This window comes from Bacillus rossius, chromosome 1 (genome assembly GCF_032445375.1).
Source record: "Bacillus rossius redtenbacheri isolate Brsri chromosome 1, Brsri_v3, whole genome shotgun sequence".
NCBI classification, from domain to species: Eukaryota; Metazoa; Arthropoda; class Insecta; order Phasmatodea; family Bacillidae; genus Bacillus; species Bacillus rossius.
Window position 1 is genome coordinate 373,591,834 of NC_086330.1, and position 25,148 is coordinate 373,616,981.

The 25,148-nt window shown below is 37.9% G+C and overlaps 2 protein-coding genes across 2 annotated transcripts; both read right to left on the reverse strand.

Moving 5' to 3' along the window:
* Window positions 1–1,221: 1,221 nt before the first annotated feature.
* LOC134528510 (deoxynucleoside kinase-like) lies at window positions 1,222–25,092 on the reverse strand. The gene is made up of 5 exons (XM_063362189.1): window positions 24,942–25,092; window positions 10,223–10,409; window positions 9,424–9,602; window positions 7,582–7,700; window positions 1,222–3,683 (listed from the first exon to the last, which is right to left on the reverse strand). Coding segments are annotated over exons 1-5 (780 nt in total). The 5' UTR covers window positions 24,944–25,092; the 3' UTR covers window positions 1,222–3,390.
* On the reverse strand, window positions 15,688–24,947 carry LOC134528511 (YY1-associated factor 2). The gene has a single exon (XM_063362190.1). It carries the CDS (start codon window positions 24,763–24,765, stop codon window positions 24,193–24,195), a length of 573 nt encoding a protein of 190 aa, XP_063218260.1. The 5' UTR covers window positions 24,766–24,947; the 3' UTR covers window positions 15,688–24,192.
* Window positions 25,093–25,148: the final 56 nt, after the last annotated feature.

The window sequence follows — 25,148 nt, forward strand, 5'->3', positions numbered from 1 at the left end:
TGATCTGGCTAAAGCCTTTGATACTGTCAATCACTCCATTTTACTAGCTAAACTTTCTAACTTCGGTCTCTGTAATAATTATATAACCTGGTTTACTAGTTACCTTAAAGATAGATGTTTCTTTGTTTCACTTAATAAAAAAACTTCTACTTTATATCATGCTACTTCTGGTGTGCCTCAAGGGGGTACTTTATCTCCCTTATTATTCAATATTTATATCAATGATATTTTTAAAGTTCTTCATCATACTACTGGTTTTCTGTTTGCTGATGATCTTAAAATATCCAGAGAAATTTCCTCCTTAAATGACTGTCTGCTTCTTCAATCTGATATTACTGAAATTGATAATTGGTGCAAAATGAATTTAGTTTCACTTAACAAAGATAAAACAAAAATTATTTCTTTCACAAGGAAAATTCATCCAGTTAAATATGATTATTTTCTTGACAACTCAAAAATTTCCAAATCTCTTAGTATAAAAGATCTTGGTGTTATTCTTGATTCCAAACTATTCTTTCATCAACATGTTAATTCTTTAGTATCCTTTTCCCGTAGAACCTTATATTTAATAAATTATATAACTTACTATGCATCTAATATTGAATCCATTCTTACTCTTTATTTGTCCTTAGTTAGAAGTAAACTCGAATATTGCTCAGTTATCTGGAACAGTATTAACACCACCGACAGTGACAAAATTGAATCCATACAAAATAAATTTTTCAAAATAATTAGTTCTAGACACCATCAATTACCCAAATTAGAATCTCTTTCAAATCGTCGCATCCATCTGGATGCCCTGTTTGTGTTTAAGTGCTATAGTTCAAAAATTAATTGCTTATACTTACTTGATAACTCTGGTATTCGAGTCCCGCAGTTCAAAAGCCGCCTTCGATCCCTATTATGTTCCTTACACAATAATAATGATTTAATTTACAGACTTATCTCAAATTTCAATAAATATGAAAATTTTATTAAAAACTTCAAATTTTAATTTTTATGATTACCCTAATATTCTGAGTAATTTTATAATCCTGTTTATTCTTCCAATTTTAGATCAATTAGTTAAAATTATCTCAGTTGCTGTTTTGTTTTGTTTTGTTTGTTATTGTGTCGTCCTTTATTTTCCTGTGTAGGTTGTATTTATTCGCTTGTATGTGTCGTCTTTTATTATCCTGTTTATGTTGTATTTATTCGCTTGTATGTGTCGTGTTTGTATTACTTGTTCTGTGCACACCTCTAAAGCTTCGGCTGTTGGTGTGCATGTCACAAATTTTAATAAATAAATAATAAATAAATAAATAATTGTTTTCATGTGGCATGTGAAGTAGGTAACACTTGGACTTTCAAAATATATTTATTGTTGAGGATTAACTTCACTATTTAAAGATGTACTATGTTTACCCGAATGGACCCTGCTATCGCATAATTTATGCAAACTTATTTTTGAAGTGAAAACTTCTTTAGCCGTATTAAGAGATTTTTGGTAGGGGCAAAATTTATGGGTTCGCGTCACCGACATGCTAGTGACGTGTTGCACCAGACTGGCGACGCACAACGGCCTGTCTACATGAACATATACGCGTATATACACTAGTACATTGTATATACTGGACTGTATCATGTGCATATTGGACTCTTTTTGGATGGGTAAAATCTTGTGAGTTGGCGTCACCAACATGCTGTAGTAACACTAAGTGAAGTTAAATTGACAGCGTTGAGCGATATTCTTTTTTATTTATTTACGTAGCGAACATTGATTATTTGTGTATTTTAGTTCATAGAATTTTTATTTTTCAAGGATAAAATTTAATTTATTCTAATTTTAAAGTTATAGGTTTTTCCATTTTATTTTTATTTCCCAAGGATATATTAAAATTATTGTGTGGAACATATTGCAAGTATTGGCTATTTTTTTTTTTTTCAATGATAAAACTTCATTTCCTTTAATTTTAAAGTTATTACCTATTGGTAGGGACAAAACTTATAGGTTCGCGTCACCGACATGCTAGTGATATAATACCAAAATCATTTTCTTACCTACATTTGACGTAGAAATTATGTCATAGTACACATTTGAAAACAAAGTTTTAAGTTTTCACTTCTGTCGACAGTCCCCATGACCGCCTTTTCGTTTTTTTTTTTCCCCACAGCGATGATTTAAAATGATATTGCATAACGTCCGCGCTGGACTTGCAGAGCAGACGTTGCGAGCTCGGAAACCGCGGTGGGCGGCGACGCTAAGACGGTAAGCCGCGGCCACGCAGAGGTGGATTACTCTTCACCCGACCCTTCTTGCCTGTCTCAAGGAACATCACCCCTGCCCTAGCATCGCCGGGCTCTGCCGGCCAGCTATGCCACTGTCCGGTGCTCGCAGCGATGTTCGTTACAGATAAGGAGTGAAAACTAGAACTGGATCATTACAAATGGTTACATTTACCAGATAAAACATCAGACATCACATACCATGTTTTATCGCATAATCGTCGCACATTTTAAATTAAAATCAAGTATTTAAAAGTAGGGTGTTATGTAAAGTTAGGTAAAGTTATTCCATAAAAAATAAAACCCATTCATGGAAAGTATGTTTATTTAAAAAGTGAAGTATAAAAGAGCACGCCAAACAATTTAAATCAATAAGTGATGCAACAAAAACATTTTCTTCAACTTTAAATAGAAAAACAAAATCTGTGATCTGAATGCGAGCCTGAACGAACGCGTAACTATCATCGTAGTACGCACTTACCACGAAAGAGTGCAGACCATTAAATGTAGTTAACTCGGCACTTGACATAGAGCGCGCGTTGCATTCAATCGGCGAGATATCGATATTTGACTACGTGTGTGCGCTCTATACGGGAAGCAACGTAACCAAACATGAATGATGCCAACTAGCGCTGGCTACATTTTAGTAAGTGGTATACAGCGGCGACGCAGACGAACAGATAAAGGTTATAACGTTTCAAAACGTCTTTAAAAAAATTTACACATCAGGCAACTTCGAAATCCCATTATTAAATAAGTAAATGGTAAAGTCCGAATAAATATTAGATTTCTACTTTAAAAATTCATCGTTTTAAATGGAAAAAAATACCTACACAAAAAGCTTGGAATCTAATTAGCGGGACCAAAAAACATCATGTGATGACTACGCGAGATTTTTTATGTTTTATCCACAAATTTTGTCGCCCTAAAAATATAGGTGTGACGATTATGCGATAAAAGAGGGTATCATTATGGGGAAAACAAAAATTTTCTGAACTTCAGCACATAAATCCTCAAACCGTTCAGTCTTTTTTATCCTATGAAAATTTGGTTAAATTGAAACAAGTCAACTTGTCGCAGTACAAAAAATCTGTAATCGGGTGGTTTTACACAAATTTGAAATGTCTACTCGCAAAGCGTTACGTAATGCTGTTTGCGAACACTCTCGACGCGACGACAGTGGTAGAAGGTGCGACGCGCGGCGGCGCCCAGGATGCGCTCGTACAGCCCGCGCACATAGTCCTGCCCCGGGCCCGCGTCCAGCTGCAGCACGGGCGCGGGCGCGCCGGGCCCCAGCAGCCAGCGCTCGTGTGCCTCGTGCAGGCGGCGCAGGTAGCACAGGGGCAGGCAGCGCTCCTCCGGCCGGCCGCGGGCCAGCACCCGGCCGTGCGCCACCTCCGGCTCGCAGCGCAGGTACACTGCGGCACGGACGTAAGTAGTAAGTAGGTAATGTTCATGGGATAAAGAAATGGAACAACCAGTCTAATATCTGAACCAGAATAACAAATATAAAACTTTTTAAATAAAAAAAAATTGGTTTGTCTGTAAAGTTGGTTCACAAACGATAGTTCAAAAGATTGCATGCTTTTATGAATAAAATTTTAATCATTTTTATTTTAATAATATGAGAATAAATACTACTTGAAATTAAACTAGTAATCAGATTTTTTTTAAATGCAAGAATAATTAACCTCTATTGCCGAAATTGTTGTAATAGGCAATGAAAACCACATTAACTTTTCACTTCACTTTATAAACAGTCGACGAAACAGTTCACGTGTAGATGACTTGTAATTAATTTTAATAAACTGGCGTTTAGCTGTAAAGTTTAAATATAATTATGAACAAGTATTCATATAAATAAACTGTAATCAAATATCTATCATCAATTATATAAATCACCATAATTTTTTAGTCAATTGTAACATAACCTATCATTTCTGCACTCGCCGACAGCGTAACGGAACAATGAGCGTAACGGGACACAGCGTAACGGAACAATGAGTGTAAGGGGACACAGCATAACGGAACAATGTGCATGAAAAATTCTTTATGAGGTGAAAATTACAATTGAACAGCCACTTTTCTGGTACCACTTTCTGTCAGTAGTGATTTACATGGCCTTTTTTGAAAGAGAAAGAGAGAATTAAGGGGAAAAAAAATGGAGTACACTTTTTCGTGCATGCAGCCGGCGTTCATCGATTTATTAGACGTCACATCAAAAAGTTTTTTGAAGTGTTGTGTTTTATATGTCACAAGGTTATGTACAGAGGTGCAAGGCAATGAGATTAAGATAGCTCTGAGTCGCTTGGGCACAGACACAGCGCTAGTTTCTTCCAGTTGTGCCAGGGATCGTACCTGTGTCGTCCCTGATCACAGCCTCTGAGGGCGGGGGGTCATAGCCGTGCGGCGTGCAGCACGGCAGTTCACGGAGCGTGTCGCTCACAAGGGTACCCGATATAGTCCAGTTCTCTCTCGGTGAGGCGTGTGTGAATATTAGCAACTTTATCCATGTCGTGGATAATCAAAACATTTTTTTTTACTATACTGCCAACGAAACAAATTGAGTTGATAAAAATCGTAACAAAATGAAATGCCCACTTAAATTAACATTTAATTTCCTACAAATAAATCAGACACACACAGAACACAGGCAAGGCAGTGTGTTCAGAAATTTACCATATTTACCTGAATATAATGCATTCCAAAACTTTTTGATTATGAGGTTTAATACCATGCCATGAAAAATTCTTTATGAGGTGAAAATTACAATTGAACAGCCACTTTTCTGGTGCCACTTTCTGTCAATAGTGATTTACATGGCCTTTTTTGAAAGAGCAAGAGAGAATTAAGGGGAAAAAAATGGAGATTTATGGTTGGTCAGAAAGCAATGAATGTCACACATACAGTGGTCACCTGGGAGAGGGAAGGTGTAAGGGAGGGGGTGCCTTGGCTAGCAGCCCCAGCGGACTGACACACCCCTTTCCTCTACGAGGTTCAGCAAGCCCTGAACTAGAGCGGACTAAAGTGGCACAAGTGACGCAGTTCACAGGCAGATCGTGCAGTTTTTCAACTAAGCGGAGATTCAAGAGGCAGTGATTAATAGTGGTTTCACGTGGCAGTTACGAGGCAGAGGGCATGATTTTCAAACTAAGCTGTTCCCATCGCTGTAAATTCAGCGGTAAGATATCAGTTTACGATTATAATGATAACCCCATTTTTTTTTTTAGCAGTTTTGTTAAAAACTAGTGTTGGGTCAAATCCCAATTTTCTTGAATCCAAATATTTAATTCTAATTCCAAAGAGTATCTCGAATATAGGTACCTCTCGATTCCGAATCTAAGTCACAAGGATAAAAAATAAAAATAATGTACAAGAAATGAAAAACATTAACTATGGTGTTGAAACATTCAACACTTTAAATGTGTATTTCACAAACTATGTTTCCAGAATGATTACATATAGTATTTTATTTATATAATTACATGTTAAAAGTACACTATCTTGAGGAATGGTAACTGGAAAGGTATGAAGAAACAAAGTGACCCAGTAAACGTCAAAGATTATCAGTGTTAAAATTTTTTATTTACTGTATTTCCTCTTATCATTTTTCTTTGAATCTTTTCCCTCAAACATCGAATCCTTCGAATTTCTGGATTTTTTGGCCCTTTTTTTTAAAAAAAAAAAACACACACATTGCAATATATTCAGGTAAATAGGGTTATAGGTGACAGAGAATGCCAAATTACAAAACAAAATTTCAAGAAACACAACCCTAGGGCTACTCCTTACATGCATGACTTGGGGCCACTTGCATACAAGCACCATCCAGTGAGTAAGTTACTGTTGAGTCACACCCCAGTAACATATATAAATAGAATAATTTTTCAAGATTTAGCTTCTAGTGAAGCGAGGTAGCGCAGACTAATGGACGACTTGAGGTATACCCGCCCTCTTGACGTCACGGTGTCACGAGCGACAAGAAGAGGGAAGAAACTGCAGGAAACAAAGCAAGCAGTTGCTGCCCGGTGCTGTGTATGGCTGTAGTGAAGTACAGTACACTACCGATTATCCGCAAAATTAAGTGGCAGGGCCACCGCGGATAGAGAAAATCGCGGATAATCCGCAAAAGAGCCGAAAATGGGAAACAAAAAAGGAAACGTTAATTTCAACTTAAAAATCTAAAAATTTATGTACAGTAAAAGTTACAATTAACAGTAAAATTTTAGTATTTTACTGAATAATTAACATACAATACATTTCAGTAATGTAAACATAAAAGTGCTCGGTTCTTACTTCGTAACAAGGATAAAGTACTGTACGTACTCGGAGGCTTCATTAGACACTGAGTGAGTTCCGAGAAGGCCTGTGGCGTTTTACTGTATACTGCACACAATACACTCGTCAGTAGAGTTCAAATTTGCTCACTTGTAATAAAATACAGATTTACATATGTGTTGTATTTTTTCGTAGCATGCACGGATAATAGGGAGTTTACTGTATTTAAAATTTTTCCGTTCAAGCTTTTGAATAACGGTACAATGTTGTCTCGTCCCTTGTAAGAGTTCAAGTTTTATGACTTACAAGTAACCTTCAAAAAAAAAACTTTTTAAGTAGCGACAATTTAAGTTAGCAAGGACGATCGCACAAGTACAATTTCTTTGCAGCGGATAGCAATAGGCTTCCGCAAACACGTCCTTACCGCGTTGTCACTATCCACACATCGTTATAATATGTAGAAACATGAAAACTTTACGCATTTTTTTTAAGCCTCTTGCTTTGGCAAATCCTCAACAAAGCTAAATCCTTACACTAACTTCGAGTGAATTCAAATTAATAATTATTTAGTCCACGAAAACTTGTTCAACATAGCTTATTCCATTATCAGTGGCTGTTTGTTTATGTTCTGTGTCACACGGTTGACAGGTTGACAGTGGTGCTTCAACCGACCGTTACTTGAAGTGCTTGGCTCCGCCCCTTTTCAAGTCGTCCATTGTGTAAATTATTAGTAAATAAAACCAACTGGAATATCCTTTCAAATGCTTTATTCCCCACTCGTGACAAAATATCATCACTACCATCATCAACTGCTTCCAGCCTACGGCCGGATCAATGCCTCCATATTACAAGTTGTAAATTTATTACTAATACTGACAAGAAGAAAAAAAAAATCCTAATATTTTAAGATAATATTTAACATTCCAATACGGCTGAGTGTCAAAGTTTAACATCAACAATTAACTAAGAAATAAAGGTGAAATATGAAATGTCTACGAAATATTCCTGAAAACGTGAAAACACCAATCTGTGACGTACCAATGAGATCCAAGCTGATGTCGATGTGAGAGCTGATCCAGTCGTACCACTCGCAGAGCACGACGTATTCCGGGTGCGACAACTGTCCGTTGTCGTGGGCCATCTCCACGAAGCAGAACCTACGCAACACCAATCTTGAAGTTCTTTCCCCACAGACTGCGTCTCTAGCACGTCCGACAACTAAAAGTCTCGGCAATTCTGACATTCCAACAAACCTTTCATATCTACTAAGGCATTCACTTGCAGTTAGCATAAAAACTATTTCAATGAGTGATGTTGGCGCCACCAAAATACTGCTGGTGTTGTTTTATGATTTCTTGAATGTGATTTTCACGCATGAAACTACATCTTTACACCCACAAATTCTTTCTGATACATGATTTAGTTTATGTTGTCAAACACTGGTAAAGTAGGCAGGACAGATTTCAATAGATATTTACACAATTTGTCTCGTAAACTGCACTAGGCCTACGCAAAGCCCCGAATTTGCGAATCAACCGAAGCTCTTTTTAAAATTAGATTTGACTTCGTCAGAAAATTTGATGCTTTGGTTGTGATGTAAAGCTTTGCATCTGATGTGAAGCTTCACATTTGTTTCAAAGCTGTACACATTGAAAGCCTACGTTCATGAAAATATTTAGTTATTTTAGGGTTGTACGTATATGTTTTGCTTCAATAAAATTTGTTACTTGTAAAAATCAACACGACAGCTGATACAGGACTCACGTGGCTTTAGTTCTGTGTATCGACCAGGTAGTTTCCATTCTACATTAGCTCGTAGCAGCACAATTCTACACTAGCTCGCAGCAGCACAATTCTACATTAGCTCGCGGCAGCTCAATTTCACATTAGCTCGCGGCAGCTCAATTCCACATTAGCTCGCGGCAGCACAATTCCACATTAGCTTGCGGAAGCTCAATTCTACATTAGATCGCGGCAGCACAATTCTACATTAGCTCGCGGCAGCACAATTCCACATTAGCTCGCGGCAGCATAATTCTACATTAGCTCGCGGCAGCACAATTCCACATTAGCTCGCGGCAGCTCAATTCTACATTAGCTCGCGGCAGCTCTATTCTAAACTAGCTCGCGGCAGCACTATTCTACATTAGCTCGCAGCAGCAATACTACACTAGCTCGCAGCAGCACAATTCTACACTAGCTCGCAGCAGCACAATTCTACACTAGCTCGCAGCAGCACAATTCTCCACTAGCTTGCAGCAGCACAATTCTACACTAGCTCGCAGCAGCACAATTCTACACTAGCTCGCAGCAGCACAATTCTACACTAGCTCGCAGCAGCACAATTCTACACTAGCTTGCAGCAGCACAATTCTACACTAGCTCGCAGCAGCACAATTCTATATTAGCTCGCGGCAGCTCAATTCTACATTAGCTCGCGGCAGCACACTTCTACATTAGCTCGTGGCAGCTCAATTGTACATTAGCTCGCGGCAGCTCAATTTCACATTAGCTCGCGGCAGCTCAATTCCACATTAGCTCGCGGCAGCTCAATTCTACATTATATCGCGGCAGCACAATTCTACATTCGCTCGCGGCAGCACAATTCCACATTAGCTCGCAGCAGCACAATTCTACATTAGCTCGCGGCAGCACAATTCCACATTAGCTCGCGGCAGCTCAATTCTACATTAGCTCGCGGCAGCTCAATTCTAAACTAGCTCGCATAAGCACTATTCTACATTAGCTTGCAGCAGCAATATTCTACACTAGCTCGCAGCAGCAAAATTCTACACTAGCTCGCAGCAGCACAATTCTACACTAGCTCGCAGCAGCACAATTCTACACTAGCTCGCGGCAGCGTAGCGGATGAGCCCACACCTGTTGTTCTGCAGCGACCTCTCGAACATCTGGATGTCCCGGTCGGTGGGGCGGGTCTGGATCCTGAGGCGGCTCAGCTGCACGTAGCTCTGGAACGCCGTGTTCCACCGGCTGGTGTCCTGGTACAGCAGCTCCAAGAGGTTCACGCCTCGCACGTCCCGCCACGCCTCGACCGGCTCCTGCGCACGGCATCCAAAAAAGTAGTCATCTTGGCCGGGCATGATTGCGACTTGTTACATACTAAGCAGACAAGCCTTAAGGCAATAGGGCCTCCACGACTGTAATGGACTCAAATGGTCATTGCCTTGGTGTTCGTAAACTGATTCATGCTTTACCTTTAGTACCAGCGTTACAGACAACGTAAGCAATTCACTATTGAACAAACAATTTTTTTTATTTTTTAAACTAGTCTGTCACATCAATATTCATAACTTAAAAAATTTTAAAAAAATTTGCATTTCAATTACTGTTTAAAAACTTGGCTTCATAATTTCAAGATAGGGGGAAAAAATGCATTTTCCTTGGCTTCTGGATGTAGGCCGTGTCAGGTAATTGTCTTGCGACGTTTCGGCAGTCATATCAGGTAGACATCATCAGGTAGTCTACCTGATGATGGCAGCTGCAATGGCTGCCGAAACGTTGCAAGACAACTACCTGACACGGCCTACACCCAGAAAATGCAGACAACGGCCGTAAAAGCCTGCGATCTTTATTGAAAAAAAAAAAATTGTGTAAGACCTAAATGAAGTACAGCTCTTTACATGGTGACGAGAAAGAGTTGACTGAAGTCACAACGTACCAACTGAACGTCGACATCGGGGAAGTTTGCGAAGTGCTTGATGAGAGTGGACTTCCCGCTGCCGATGTTTCCCTCGACCGACACTCTGAACGGCCGACGAGCCGTGCTGCTCGCCTGCCGTGCCCCAGCCGTGACGGAGCAGGCATCCCGCGCTGGTCTCCGCGTCGCTCTCGCATACCGCGCCCACCTGGAACATTTCCTCCCGGGTTCGTCATGCGGAACAACTGTCCGTTCCAGACCGATGAAAAACTTACTTGGAAAAAATGGGTTGCAGGTACAAGTTTAAGAGCAATATTTGACCTTTCCTTGTAATATCAAAACAATTCACCCTTTGATTCAAGGAAAATCATGATCTCATTTTGCATGCATTTATCCTTCCCTTCTTCGAAGAGGTTGTGCCGAGAGTTTTTATAGCCATCGCCACAGAACTTCACCAGAAGAATTATTGATAGCCAGGCTTCTTCTCACACATTTTCTTTTGTAATTAGTATTATTGAAGGCCTCGCTTGCACTTTACGTTTTGTCGCCAAGATACTTCCTGTAATTGATCTAATAATGATAAAAAGGAACCTAAGTGTTCAGTTATGATCTCTTGCAGCTCAATTAAGAGAGTTACAGTCGAACCTAAATAATAAAAACCTGAAGGGACTCTTATTTTGTCACTCTGCAATAACGAGGTTTGCATTAGCCATACTATTACAAAATTTAATCACAATTTTTATATAAATTATGAATCAAATTCAAATAAAATTAAAATAGAATTTGCTCCAAGAAAACTTGCACGCAATTTTGTATAGCACCTATGTACTGTTTTCTAGGAATTTTAAAATACAATTTCGGTTGGCTATATATGCGGTTTTGCAAAAATTGTTTTTGTACTGTACTACTTTTGAAAGCATTTAAGACAGAAGGATAAAGTTAAGGTTTATAAATTACGTACAAAAATAAATAATACCATCATTTTGGAAGAGTAAAATTTCTAAACTTTTTCCCTCAACCTACAATAAACTAAAGCAATAGCGTTAGTATTATTTTGGTTGAACTTAACATTATTACTTTATATTATTCTAGTATATTTGTAATAACCATAGTTTACGTCATCCAATTGTTTAGCTTTGGAACAAAAACAATGTAGTATTACATAAAAACCACACATTTGTATTAAACAAATACAAGTCCTATGTAGTTTCTAGGGACTGTGAAAACACTTTGTATTAATGAGAGTTTAGTATTAACAAGGGTTTTTTTTAAACTAGGTTTTACTGTATCAGGATAAAGTCACAGAAACGCCCATTAAATAACAGGACTGACGAGAAAATGCAACGGCCAACATTGGCACGTGAGAACAATGTCAATGGACCGCATTATATTTTCTTAGAAAATATCAATCACAACCAAATTAGGCAAACTTCTTAAAAACTATAATATTTACATGAGCACCACACAAAAAAAAAATTGAAAGTACGACTTCCTTGTTACAAACGACACAAGCGGCAGATGGGTCGCTGGGGTACTAGCGGTCCACCCTGCGTCTTTCCACGTCGCTCTTCAGTCGGTCACTCCACAGGCCAGCGTGATGCAACTTTCCTCAAGAGGTTTTAACGTCGTCTTCCGAAGCCAACCGAGCACAACTATCTCACCTCCAGAATGCCAACATACCGGGAGACCCCATCATTAGGGGCATGCATTTTTCGCGAAAAGATCTGAACGCCTATTAGACTGCAACAAGGTATACCCACACCTGTGGTTTCTTCCTTGTGATTGGCGACTGTCTGACAGAGAAGTCAGACTTATTTGACCGAGCCAATCAATACACGTTTACTTCATCATTGAATCACTGTGATTGGTGTTATTACAATCAATATGTACCTGGGAGAAACTCGCCCAGTCTCGAAACACAGACGGTGCTATAGTGTTTTAACTTTCGTCTAGTCTCAAAATCTTTTCGCGAAATCTGCATGCCCCTACCCATCGTCACAGACCAGACACCTAGAGCTGCCTGGACTCATGCTGTAGTTCCCAACAAGTTCATTTTCCAGTTGCCCGTTTCGTACCCTCGGCCCTGAGGTGTTGCGAAGGCTGAGGAAATCATTGAGATGTTGCCCCTCGTCTGTACCTACGGAAAAATCTGCAGTTTTTTTTTTTTTTTTTTGGGGGGGGGGGGGGGGGGAATCAATCAATATTTCTTTTATTGGTCTCCCTTCAGCTACCACTCTCAGAGTGGCAGCACCAATTGCCTAGCTGTTTCACCGAGACACTACCCAGAAGGAATATTCCTTTGGAAACCAGTTTGACAGCCAATAGTTTGTAATACTACAATAACATAAAGTCCAAAATTTTTTGAATATTCGATTATTTTTACCACGGTTTGAAACAAAAACCATAAGGCCACATGATTAATAGGTAGCTTCTGAACATAAACTAATCTCCCCCCCCCCCCCCCCGGTTACACCTCAACATTCCAACCTCCTTATGTCATCACTGTCCCAGAATATTTAATCTTTCTCTTTGAGGTGGACAAAAGTCATGTCAATTGTATAAAAAAAACATTCCGTACGTTTACAACTAACATTTTATTTCGACAGAGGTGAGCAGGAAACTTAAAACTCTCTGCCCCAGTGTACGGTACTGCACTAGCAAGTCAAGGCATTGAAGCAAAAAATGAGTTTTGGGAGAATGCCCAGTTATCCGAACACCACAGCTTCCTAATATGTACTTTCCTCCACTGCTCCATCATAGGATCCTACAAGCCTGGGGTTTATTCGTGGTTCGTACCCTCTTGTGCAAACAAAAATTTAAGGAGTATTTAAGGTCACCCCATTACTTAGTCGCTTTCAACCCTATTTCAAAATACTTAAAGAAAATAATAATGTTTTAAATATTCAGTGCACAAAAAATTAGTTTGTTGATTTTTTTCAATTCTTACAGTTAGCACATATTGTCCAGAATTGTTTCTGAAACACATATCCAACTTATCTGTGTCCATCTGAAATTTATAGTTCTAGCATTTTATTTTATTGCTAATTACATTTACTTAGTAAGATCAAAGTAAAACAGTAAAACACAAGTTTTTAATTTGAAGTTAAGATGAAGATATCAGTTATTAAAAACGAATTCAAAATGTCTCATATTTATAAAATCTATTTATGAGGCCCAAAATTGGAAAATTGTAATGAGCATGCACCCAGCATTGTTTTCTGCCAATGTTGGAAACAATAAGAAAATTTATATACCCGATTTTATCCATTACTTGCAAGCTGTCATTCTTTATTACGGAGTTTTAAGGACTTTTTAAGGATATTAAGGAGGCATACGAACCCTGTTACCCCCGAACTGAATGGGTACTATGACATGTACCGGTCAGGACAGTTCAACATTGAGCCTCAGACAAGGGCGTCGCCAGCCGATGGCCTGGGATGGGGGGGAGGGGGGGGGGGGGGGGGGGCGAGTTTAAGGAAAAGTATGTATTTTTTTTTGCTTTTGGCTACATTATTTTATATCTCTAAGGTTCTAGGGTGGGGCGGCAACTCCCCCCCCTACCCCCCCGTGGCGACGCCCTTGGCCTCAGACGACCCAACTGCGTAGCGACTCGACAGCCATCGGCCAGGTTCCTCGACAAACAAGCACTCCGCCCTGGCAAGCACGACCCCATACGCCCCTCCGCGCTACAACAGCCTCTGTACTGTGTTCCTGACAACACTTCAGCCACATAAACTTCTCATGTGAGCTTTTGGACATACGCCATTGCTAAGCACACGCAGTGGCGTAGCCAGGATTTGTTATGAGGGGTGTTAAGAAGCATAGCCCCCCCATATTAAAGCGGGGAGTCCGGGGGTCCTCCCCCGGGAAAATTTGGATTTTAAGGTGTAAAATAGTGCTATTTTAGCAGTTTTCGGTACTTATATTTAAATAATGTAATGGTAAAAATTTTATTTTTTAATATGAAATTTGTTTGAGTGACGAATAAGAAATTAATTACAGATTTGGTGCTGGAGGGGGGGGGGGGGTTAAACCCCCCCCCCCCCTGAGCACATGTATGTCTGTATAAGAAAATTACAAAAAAAACCCAAAAGACAAAAACACAAATTAAGCAAAAAATTGCTGTTTACAACAGGATATAAACACCACATAATATTCCATAAAAGGAATATGGTCAACAAACAAAGAAAAGTGGCGTTTATATCTTGTTGACAGCAGCAATTTTTTGCTTAATTTGTGTTTTTGTCTTTTGGGGTTTTTGTAGTTTTCTTCTACAGACATACATGTGCTTAGCAATGGCGTATGTCCAAAAGCTTACATCAAGTCAGTCATGCACTCCCATTGCACAAATCTTTCAAAGATAAATAAACTTCTCTCTAAAAGTTTTAGGGAAATGAAACAAACGATAATACAATCACAGCGTAAAGGTTTTTAAAGGGTGTGTGGCCCGTTTTAGGGCCATTATTATATGTCATATATCCCATATTTTTTGTATTATTAGCTGGCAAAGTTACATTTTTTTTAAATATTTGTGTGCAGTATGGATAAGGAGAATGAAATGTAATGTAAAGCTGGACTTTTTTTTAGGTTTTAAGTCAATTTTACTGGCTGTTATGTGATATGGTTTTTATTTCTTTTAAAAAACATATTGTTTTATTTTGCCAATCCTTTGAAAATAGTTAGACTTTTAATGATTTTAAAAGGGTAAAAGGGTTACTTAAATATTTATAGCATATCACGGAGTAGTCACAAGCATTGCCTTGAAACCCAAAATTATTCATTTATTTATTCAATTTGCTCAAGATTATTAAAAATTCAACATTGCCAACTAATTATGCAAAGGTTATACATATTATATATACATATATATTAGTTCTGCCTATCAAAAATTCTGCAAGTTTAACTGTGTTAATCGTAAACATAAAACAATCACCTGAAACCATCACTTTCTGCACCATTGCCGTATCAGTTAGCCATTTTGCCACATCATCAAACATCACTATAGTTTTAGTGAAAATACCAAATAAAAATGAATAATAGTACAATGGTATTTAAAACAAGATGTTCTAAAATGCTCTACTGAAAGAAAAAAAAAAAGACAAATGAGTGTTACTGTTTAAAAGTGTCTTTGATATGTTACATCCAAGGTTTAAAATAGTTTCTTGAGAAATCACTATAGAAATGTAACCAGCTATAAAACGAAAAACAATACTAACAGTAATGATAACCTCCGACTAAATTCGACAAACAGCCATAATTCACCCCAAAATACCTAAACATACACAGCTCCACTGATGTCGAATAAACACCTTTCAATGCCCCTGTGTTTGCTAAGAGTGAACATATAACAATGCAAAATTAAAAATTGTAAAAACAAGTTGAAGGAAATAGCCAATCTTTATCTATGGAAATAGCTGTGCTGTATCAATGGAAATTAATAGCAACTATCTATATATTTTGAAACAAAGCATCACGACGTTAATTTATTCAAAACCTTGTTTAATTTGAGTTTCAAAACAAAATTATGTTTTCACATCACACACAATTATTATGAACTAGTTTTGCTTGCAACAGCTAAACTGATTTTTATGAATAGAGAGTTTCACTGAAAAACATTGAGTGTGAAATGATATGTGTAATAATTAATTTTAAAACCACTTTACTTTCACTAAATTAACCTTTCAACAGTCTTACTGAAAGAAAATAATTGTTATACAGAAATAAATACATGTTTCTTTCTAATAGCAAAAACAATATATTTTTTTCCCATCAGTTATTAAAATTTTTTTACATTTCACATGGACATGAGACATTTCTGAAATGCATGTTGGTACAATCCTATCATACATTTCCACAATTTACGAATCATTCATGATCACAAAAATAAAACAAATAGTTTAAAGCTGGCACTTAGGCATAAAAAGCTGTCAAATTCATCTGCAAAATATATGCAATATCACATTGCAGATTTTTTACAGATAGATGTTATACAAAGAACCATTATCTAAAATCTCGCACATACATATTTAAAAAAAAATGAATACACAAAATTCAAAGCACAATCTTGTAACGTAGTTTTACAGGCAAATAAAGGGGATGTCAATAGTTTCAAAATTAATTCACAAATAAAATATCCTCTCTTGCAAGTAAAAATAACAGCAGCCAATTGTGTAGCAATGATACTGACACGATTTCTTGACCATTACATATATTTTTTAAAATCCAAACATAAAAATAAAACAAAGTTTCTTATATTGCTGCATTTTAGATTCAATAATAATAAGTAAGGGCAGGTAGGCATTTATCACAAAAAATCATAACGTCCATTAGACTACAATATGGTATGCCTGCACCAGCGGTTTCATCCTTACGGCCGTCTGCCGTGGCAGTCATTGCCTTGTTTGACCGGGCCACTGAGATGTGTTTGCTCCTGCAGTGAATTATTGTGATTGCAGTAGATTGTAGTGATACACAGTACGTAGGTATATATGAATCTGAAAGAAACTCAACCAAACACGAAGCACAAACAATGCTGCAGTGTTTTAATGCACAGTCTCGAAATCCACGCATAAAAAATACAAGCCCCTAATATGTAATAAGCATTAATAAAGTTTGTATTGTACTCATAAGTAATGTCCTATGAAAAATAAAAACACTATAAAACCAATAGAAGTTTGCTAAAAAGTATAAAACACCAAGCAAATTTTTATTTTCTTTTTTTTTTTTAGTAAATTGCATCATGGTCAATGTTATAAGTTGTTAGACACACCACTGAAAATATTCACAAATACAAATTCCGAAATTCAGAAAATGAAGTTTGGACATTGTGTCCACTCTTTTATGTTCAGTGAGAAAATCATGTCAATATTAAAATCATTAATGTTGAATGGTACATAAATTAACACTACAGACTGATATCTTAAACTAGACACATTTCAAAAATATACCTAACTGTATAAATATACAATTTTAATTTCTCTTATTTCCCAGACTTTTTGAACTTCACTGAAAATTTTTTTTAAAAAATTTGTAACTTGTACTAAGATTTTCTGTTAGTACAAAAAATTAACTTCCAAGAAATATATTCATCAAAAATACCAGCTTAAATTGGCTTTTGAAACCGAAATTACAAATTTACATTACTTGCTATTTACACCCCAAAGCATACACTTACTTCAAAAATATAAATCATAACACCATTTTAGTCCTCAACAACGATAACATTTACATGAACTATACACGAAAACAATTAAAAGTTTGAATTCTACATTAGGTACCGATGAGACAGTGAGTTTTTAGACTTATGAGACAGGTGGAGCCACCAAACAAATTGGAGTTATACAATCACAAACATTTTGTACTACCACACATTAGAGGCAGTTAGGAATTTCCATCGACATAAAACATTTTTTTTTAAAACATGAATGCACTAACGTTGTACTACCTTTCATACAAACAATATGTGAGCTAAGAGATAAATTCTTGTCTTTAGGGTACAATAACAATATTTTTCACATTTAATAGGTACTTAAAAAAAATTAAAAAAAAAACTTAATGAAAGTGTTAATGTCTGCTAAAATTTGAAGGTGAAGATATTTAAAAGACATGACTTAAGAGCACAAATACATAATCATGTACGTCCAGCCAACACGACCCAGAAAACACTGCCACAGGCTGCACTAGCAGCAAGCCGCTACACACAATTTGCGAGGAAAGCAAGTGTTTGTAAATGATCTAATATCTCAGTTTGTGATTCTGGAACTTGGCTCAATATTGCTAATGGCCGTCCAATCGGTGAGCAAATACAGAAAAATTCAGGTTGTAATCCCATGCATGTTAATAATCACAGTGACCCACTACATAAGTACTTACTCAAAATACTGCATTATTTCCTTCAATAGGTTTGACAAAGTGATGTCTTTTACAGCTATAAATAATTATACTCTGATAGCTGTTACACATTTAATGTGCCTTACAGGCCACAGGTGACAACTTTCAAGCAAAAAAAAATTTTGTTACAAGTACGTAACAAAACATAATTTGGAGTTATAGTTATAAACAGATAATGTGTTTAAATTACATCATACATTTTCTTTTAAAAAGAATTTTAATATTACCACGTTTTGCACATGTAAAATGTCAGATAGTTAAGTTAGAATCTGAAGTATAATCCAGAGATTATTTGCTTTGCAGCATTAAACAATAACTTTCGAATTCAGTGATATCAAATAATCAATGAAGATTCATGTTGATTAATACTGTTTCTGATAACCACGTGGGCCATATGGAATGATCTTACGTGCTGCCAATAGGATAGCACTTATTTTCAAGTTACGAGTGTAAATTATTGTATGTTCACTGACGAGTGTCCATTAGTGCTTGGTCCACATGCTCATTAGCTGTGACTGTCACTCAGCCCCGTTCTCAAATCGTGATAGCTGAGACGTGAATAACCGAGGTTGCGTTGTATGAGAACGAACACACAGAAGTCGTAAGGACTGATGATGCCACTACAGTAAGCAAAGTATGCCACTGCAACAAGCCAAGTACATCACTGCAAAGAGCACAGTACACCATTGAAACAAACAAAGTACATCACTGCAACGAAGAACATAATTGCAATGAACAAAATACGCTACTGCAATGAGTGAATTACGCCACTACAACAAGCGAAGTACGCCATTGCAACGAACAAAGTATGTCACTGCAATGAACAAAGTATGCTACTGCAATGAACAAAGTATGCTACTGCAATGAGCGAAGTACGCCACTGCAACAAGCGACGTACACCATTGCAACAAGCAAAGTATATCATTGCAATGAACAAAGTAGCTACTGCAATGAGCGGAAGTATGCCACTGCAAAAAGCGAAGTACGCCATTGCAACGAGCAAAGTACATCATTGCAACGAATGAAGTACGCCACTGCAATGAGAGCGAAGTACACCACTGCAACAAATGAAGTACACCACTGCAACAAATGAAGTACGCCATCGCAACGAGCAAAGTACATCATTGCAACGAACGAAGTACACCACTTCAATGAACAAAGTATGCCACTGCGATGAGTGAAGTATGCTACTACGATGAGCTAAGTACGCCACTGCGACGAGCAAAGTACGACATGCCCCACTGAGACACAAGAGAAGTCTAGAGCACAGACCAAAGATTCTTGTCTCTGCGTACGACTCGAATATTGGCGTACGATTCGCCCACACAACTGTCAAGAGTCGGCTGATATAATCAAGATATTGAGCTCTAGCATGTGTGCATGTCTGCTGCTGCAGAACTGGGCTTAAACGGGGCACACAGTCTACGTCAGAGTTCAGTCTGAGCAGAGGAGTGCCGAGACAGCCGCACAGCAGTGCTCACGCAGTACAAAAGGGAAGAGCCAGCCTTCTGGCACTGCATGTCAGGTACCTTCACATCGCCTTGTGGCAATCAAGCCAATTACTGCCCACTTCAGAACAGTTTCAAATGAACTGGTACAATGCCAACAACTCATTACCACTACAAAGTATGAACACATCATGTGCAAAAATCCTCACACATCAGTCTTCAAGAGATTTCTAGGCATTCCAAACTGCTTGAAAGAACAGGAATTATTTAGTTTATTTAGTGTTCCAGCAGGACCAAGATTGAACAAGGAGCATTCTGAAACATGGTGCGAATTCTCCAGCCATTATCAAACATTGTACCTTCTGGCCTAAGTTAAGTGTGAATCGCGGTTTAGTAAATTGAAAAATTTATCATCCATAAAAACTTTATTTACATATTTCACATTCTAAACATAACATTATTGAAAAATACCTGTACTGAATATTAAATAATAGAATAAAATAGGTTTTGTTTTAGCTATAGAGATTTTAAAATTCAAAATCCAGAACACAAAAAAAAATGGTGCTAAAAAAATATATGCAATAAGCCGCCAATTTGAGCAATTTATGTTCAGGCCTATGTGATCTGAAATAGGTTCAGAAACGTTGCGCTAAATATACCTGACAGTTCTAAGATTTTCGTGTGAAAATATGGCGTCGTCGTCAAATCAGTCTAACAGCCACGGCAGCATATGCATTAAGTACCAACATAATATTTGTCTAAATTCATGATACCAACATTACAACAATGCAAACAAATTTTATCATGGCAAAACCTTTCTTTTCATTGTTATACAAATTTATGATAAAAATAAACCAGCAGATCATTAAAATTCCTAAAAGAAGCGAAAATGTTTTTTACCACATAGTGAAATATATAACTTAAATATTTAATTACAGCTTACTGTTTAATGATACACCTTATCGCTATACAGCACAGAAGCGTTTGGTACAGGTTTCACGCATATTTGCTGTTTTGTACTGTTATTACCTTTGTATTCATCACTGTAGGTAAAATATTCTTTCTTTCCTTACATATTAAACACTGATGATTAAAAACTAATTTTAAAAGGATGTCTCAGATACCTGGAGTACCGATCAGTACTTTTTCAGGTGATTAAATAATTCTTGCAACCCTTTTACATCAGTGTGTCTTTTTTTTTTTAAATTTTAAATATCAAGCAAAACTAAACATGATATCAAATAGATTGTCTATTCGTAGGAATGTGCCCGTTTTTATATTAAAAGGCTAAAAAACCGTATCAGACATTATTTCCACACGATTTAAGTGTACAACCTCCAATTATTTATACTTAATGTGCAATTATAACCTGAAGCGAGGCATCGAGAAAACAAAAAAAGTTGGCCAGCAAGAGGCTGCTGGACATTGAAGTTACGTTGACTTCCAGCTGCCGTTCAATTTCGTTAATTTCGTGCGCCTAGTTCACCTGTAGACTTCCTAGATAGAACAAACGAAGCAATCTACATCTGCTGCCGTCATGCACCATCGCCAAAAAAATTTGAAGCGGGACAAAATTATTACAAAATAAAAATATATTGTTACAATCCAAAAATCAGGGATGGATCCCCTTAACTGGAACATGATGGTTTTTTTTTTTGATACAATGCGATTTCACTTTCCATCTACGTTTGGATGCCAACGGCGAGCCAAAGTGTCTCAATGTTCCCGGACGACCGTCGCCCGAGACGCATCACGACTCGAGCTTCGGCCCACTCGGACGCTGCACGTTCGCAGACACACCCCTCCGACCGCGAAACACGACGCACTCGCTCCAGTCGCGGACGACACTGAAGCTGTACGACTGCTCCTCTGCGGTGCGACGGCGGAGGTTTCACGCTCGTCCGCCAATCCGGCGGCAGGACGGAACGACCACTGCCAAGAGCAGACTGGCGAAATGAGAGCTGACAGTTGCGCGAGTAAAGTTGTCTGCAGTACTGAACTGTATAAACCACGCTAATAAGTCAGGCAAAATTTTTTTTTATTATAATTTTACAAATTACGTATATTGTGTAGCATTTACGTGCCTTCGCGGGTTTTTTTTTTCCCACCTGTGGGTGCGTGAAATGTCTCCAGAAAAATATTTTCAATCACCACATACACAATTAAATAATACAAAAAAAAAACTAAAAATATCATCAGAAATATTGTTTTCTTATGATCACAACACAAAATCCAGTGGTTACACACTAGAGTTTTTCCCCACAAATAGATTTTTAAATCTGAAAAAGTTATTTTTGTCCAAACTTTTAAAATTAATTTCCGATACATATTTTAACATTCAACAACTAGATCAACAGACAGGATATGAGGAATCCACAAAAACGTGAAGATATGTTGGAGCTGTCATCGCACAGAGACAGCACGGACGCATGAGAACAGTTTGCTAATCAGGGGAAGTTCCCAAGCCCCTAACGAAGCACAAAAAAATAATCAGCATAATGCTTTTGAACTTTCTTAGGAATACTGAATAATTCATTGCAGTAAAAAAAAATGCTTCAAACAACAGACTCAACACAATACAATGGGAGCTAGGCATATAAAAATTCACTGCAATTTTTAATGTAAAACTAATCTAAATGGTACGAGTCTATTAACAAAAATACGAGTTCAAACAAAGAACAAACTAAGGCGATACACTTAACAACAATACCTTTATTTATGCTGTTCCATACCATCTGAAACCAATTGTTGAAACAAAGTAAACATTTCACGTGACTCTCAAATGAAGTCACCTATAACCACCAGAGGGCCAAATACGTCACAATCTGTCGTGCAAAGTGTACTTTATGTTTTTAATTTCAACTAGGTAGTAATGCAATGTACCTAAGAATAGAAAAATGGGTGAGACAGACAAAATAAATGGTTATTTCCACACACAGACACAATTACTGCCAAAATTGAACAAAATTGTCAATTTTTAAGTAGCCTAACTGTGCTAGGAGTTCTGCCTAAATATCCAGAAGTTAATGACGGATTATTCAGGAAAAAGAGGGTAATCCATGTTCAAGTCAAAGGCTCCCAAACGTATCTTCCATTAGACAAAAGCCACGCAACAAAAATTTTGGCTTTTTTTAAAAACTTAACATAGGTCGTCTAATAAAACAGCTTCTGCAGCAAAAAAAAATTAATGATGAATAAATTATGTACGTGGTGTTTTCCGTCACCTGTAAACTTTTAGAATTTACCACGCCGCACATTCTGAAGTATGTTAAAGGAATTGAAAATATTGTGAACTAGTCACGCAAGTTAGGTTATTTTTTTAATATAGTTTATCGCATCTGTTAGATAATCTATGAAAGTTAAAATTTTCTTTGCTTGGAAGCAAAATTTGTTAAATGATATTAGTCTAGAAAATAACTAACATAACACAGCTTAAAATATAAAGAGGTATGCCATCCAAGCAATTAATTAAAAAAGGGTGTAACAAGGGAAAGGATAGGGGGTTATTTGGAGGAAGTATTACCCGCCTCCCTCCAAATATTAAAAAATATATTTAACATTCCCTTCAACAAATGGAAAAAATTTTGAAGTAAAACGGCAGGGAAAGTGACTCAATCTCACTCTCCCAACCACCAAATATTAAATTATACGTACACTCCTGGATTTAACATCTAACTGGGTAAAGCCAACAGATAAGCATTGCATTTCAGTTCCATTTTCCACAAACCAAAAATGCAAGTTGATCAGGAAATGGTAATGGTAAAGCCAAAAGATACAAAACTGCAATATTTCAAGATAAATAACATAATTTCAACCTTCTGAAATGCATTATTACAATGACGTCAAGTGTGATCGCGACTCACACAGTTCTATTCTAATAAGTAGTCATGTAAATTATGACTAAAACAAAAGCAGTTCAATTCACTGTAATTTTTTTCAGGATCTTTGAATCCTTATTGCAACTTAAGGGAAAAAAAATGTGGGCTTTAACACGGACTATATTCGGCTAGTGAAACCAAAAATTGAGTAACTGAAACACAAATGACAACGTGCGAGGGTGGCCATTTATAAACGAAAGTAGGGTACGAAGGGTCATCGGCCGTGAAAGGATCAAAGTGAAGAAGAACTCGTTGCAACAAATTCAGAAACTGCCATTACCTTACTTGCTCAAGTCAATTGCAACAACAACTTTTACAATCGTTAACAAGACCGCATGCGACCAATTATGCCAACAGCATTGAGAAGAAGTTAACTGACTTACCAACCAACAATTAGTGCTACACCAATAAAAATAATGACATTTATCACATATAATGCCTAAGACATTATCTTAAAAATATAAATATATATATTTTTGATGAATACATTGGCAGTTTTTTAGAGCAGTGCTAAAGAGTTATCATCTAGGTAGGCCTACCACAACTTGGATAAACTTACAGGAATTAAAAAAAAAGATTACAACTTTTTTTTTGTTGTTTTCTTGGTAAAGTATGTAGGTACTTAGTAATACGTAGTGATAAGATTATTTATGGTCCTAAGTTACAGAAAAAAAAACATTAAATGTACTTAAATAAAATGACTGCGTCCAAATGTACATCAATTACTCTAGTTTTAAAAACCTGAAAATGTACACGGAACGGAGCGACTAAGGGACTACGAGCTGCGAGAGTCCGTCCCCATGTCCCCGCCGAGCACGTCCGTGCTGGACTCGGAGTGGCTACTGTTCTCCGACGAGGCACTGCTGCACCGGCCAGAGTTCTCCGCGGACGCCGACTTCTTCACCTTGGGCTTGTACTCGGTGATGGCGACCGTCACGTTGTTCACCGTTATCTCCAGGGTGCGCGCCGAGCTGCGGTCCACATTCTTCAGCCGCGGGGGGCGGCAGCTGCGCTTCCCCACCCGGCCTCCCGCGTGGTGCTTCTTGTCCGGCTTGTCCTTCCCGGGGCTCTCCTTGGACGAGCCGTCCTTGGGCCCGCCCTCCTTCTTCAGGGCCTTCAGGGTCGTCGGCGCGTACTGGGCCACCTGCGCCACCAGCTGCGGGTTGATCTTGGGCTTCCGCGTCGACGTGCCTTTGCGCACGTCGCACATCAGGCACTTGAACGCCTCGGCGTTGTTCCTGTACGTGCACACGCTGCAGTCCCAGTGGCTCTCGTCCAGCACCTTGGCCGGCCGCTTGGCTTTCTGCTGCGAGCTGTGCTGGTTCGCGCCGGACTGCTTGCTTTCCATGTTCACCGCTTCTGCGAGTGTTCTCTTTTAGGCCTACAGCGCGCAGGTTGACATGCAGGTAACTTCTGCTCAATGCTCGGGCGATAAAAACATTAAAATCAACTGCATCGCTTATCCGCGTACTTTCAGGATAAAAAGGAAAAAAAAATACGTATCGTTACAGGTACATTACTTACATATGGCCGCTCTCGTATTACAGTACGCGAATATCCACAAAACGTCCAATGCAATGTTGCGATTTATCACATTCCTTCACTACCAAGGAACACATAAACAGCCATGTTTAATTACAAAACCAGAGCTCAAAAAGATTTTACAAACACCGATTTTTCATTGGCTGTTTGATTTTTAGCACGCCAGGCTGGGAAACACAAAAATTTGTA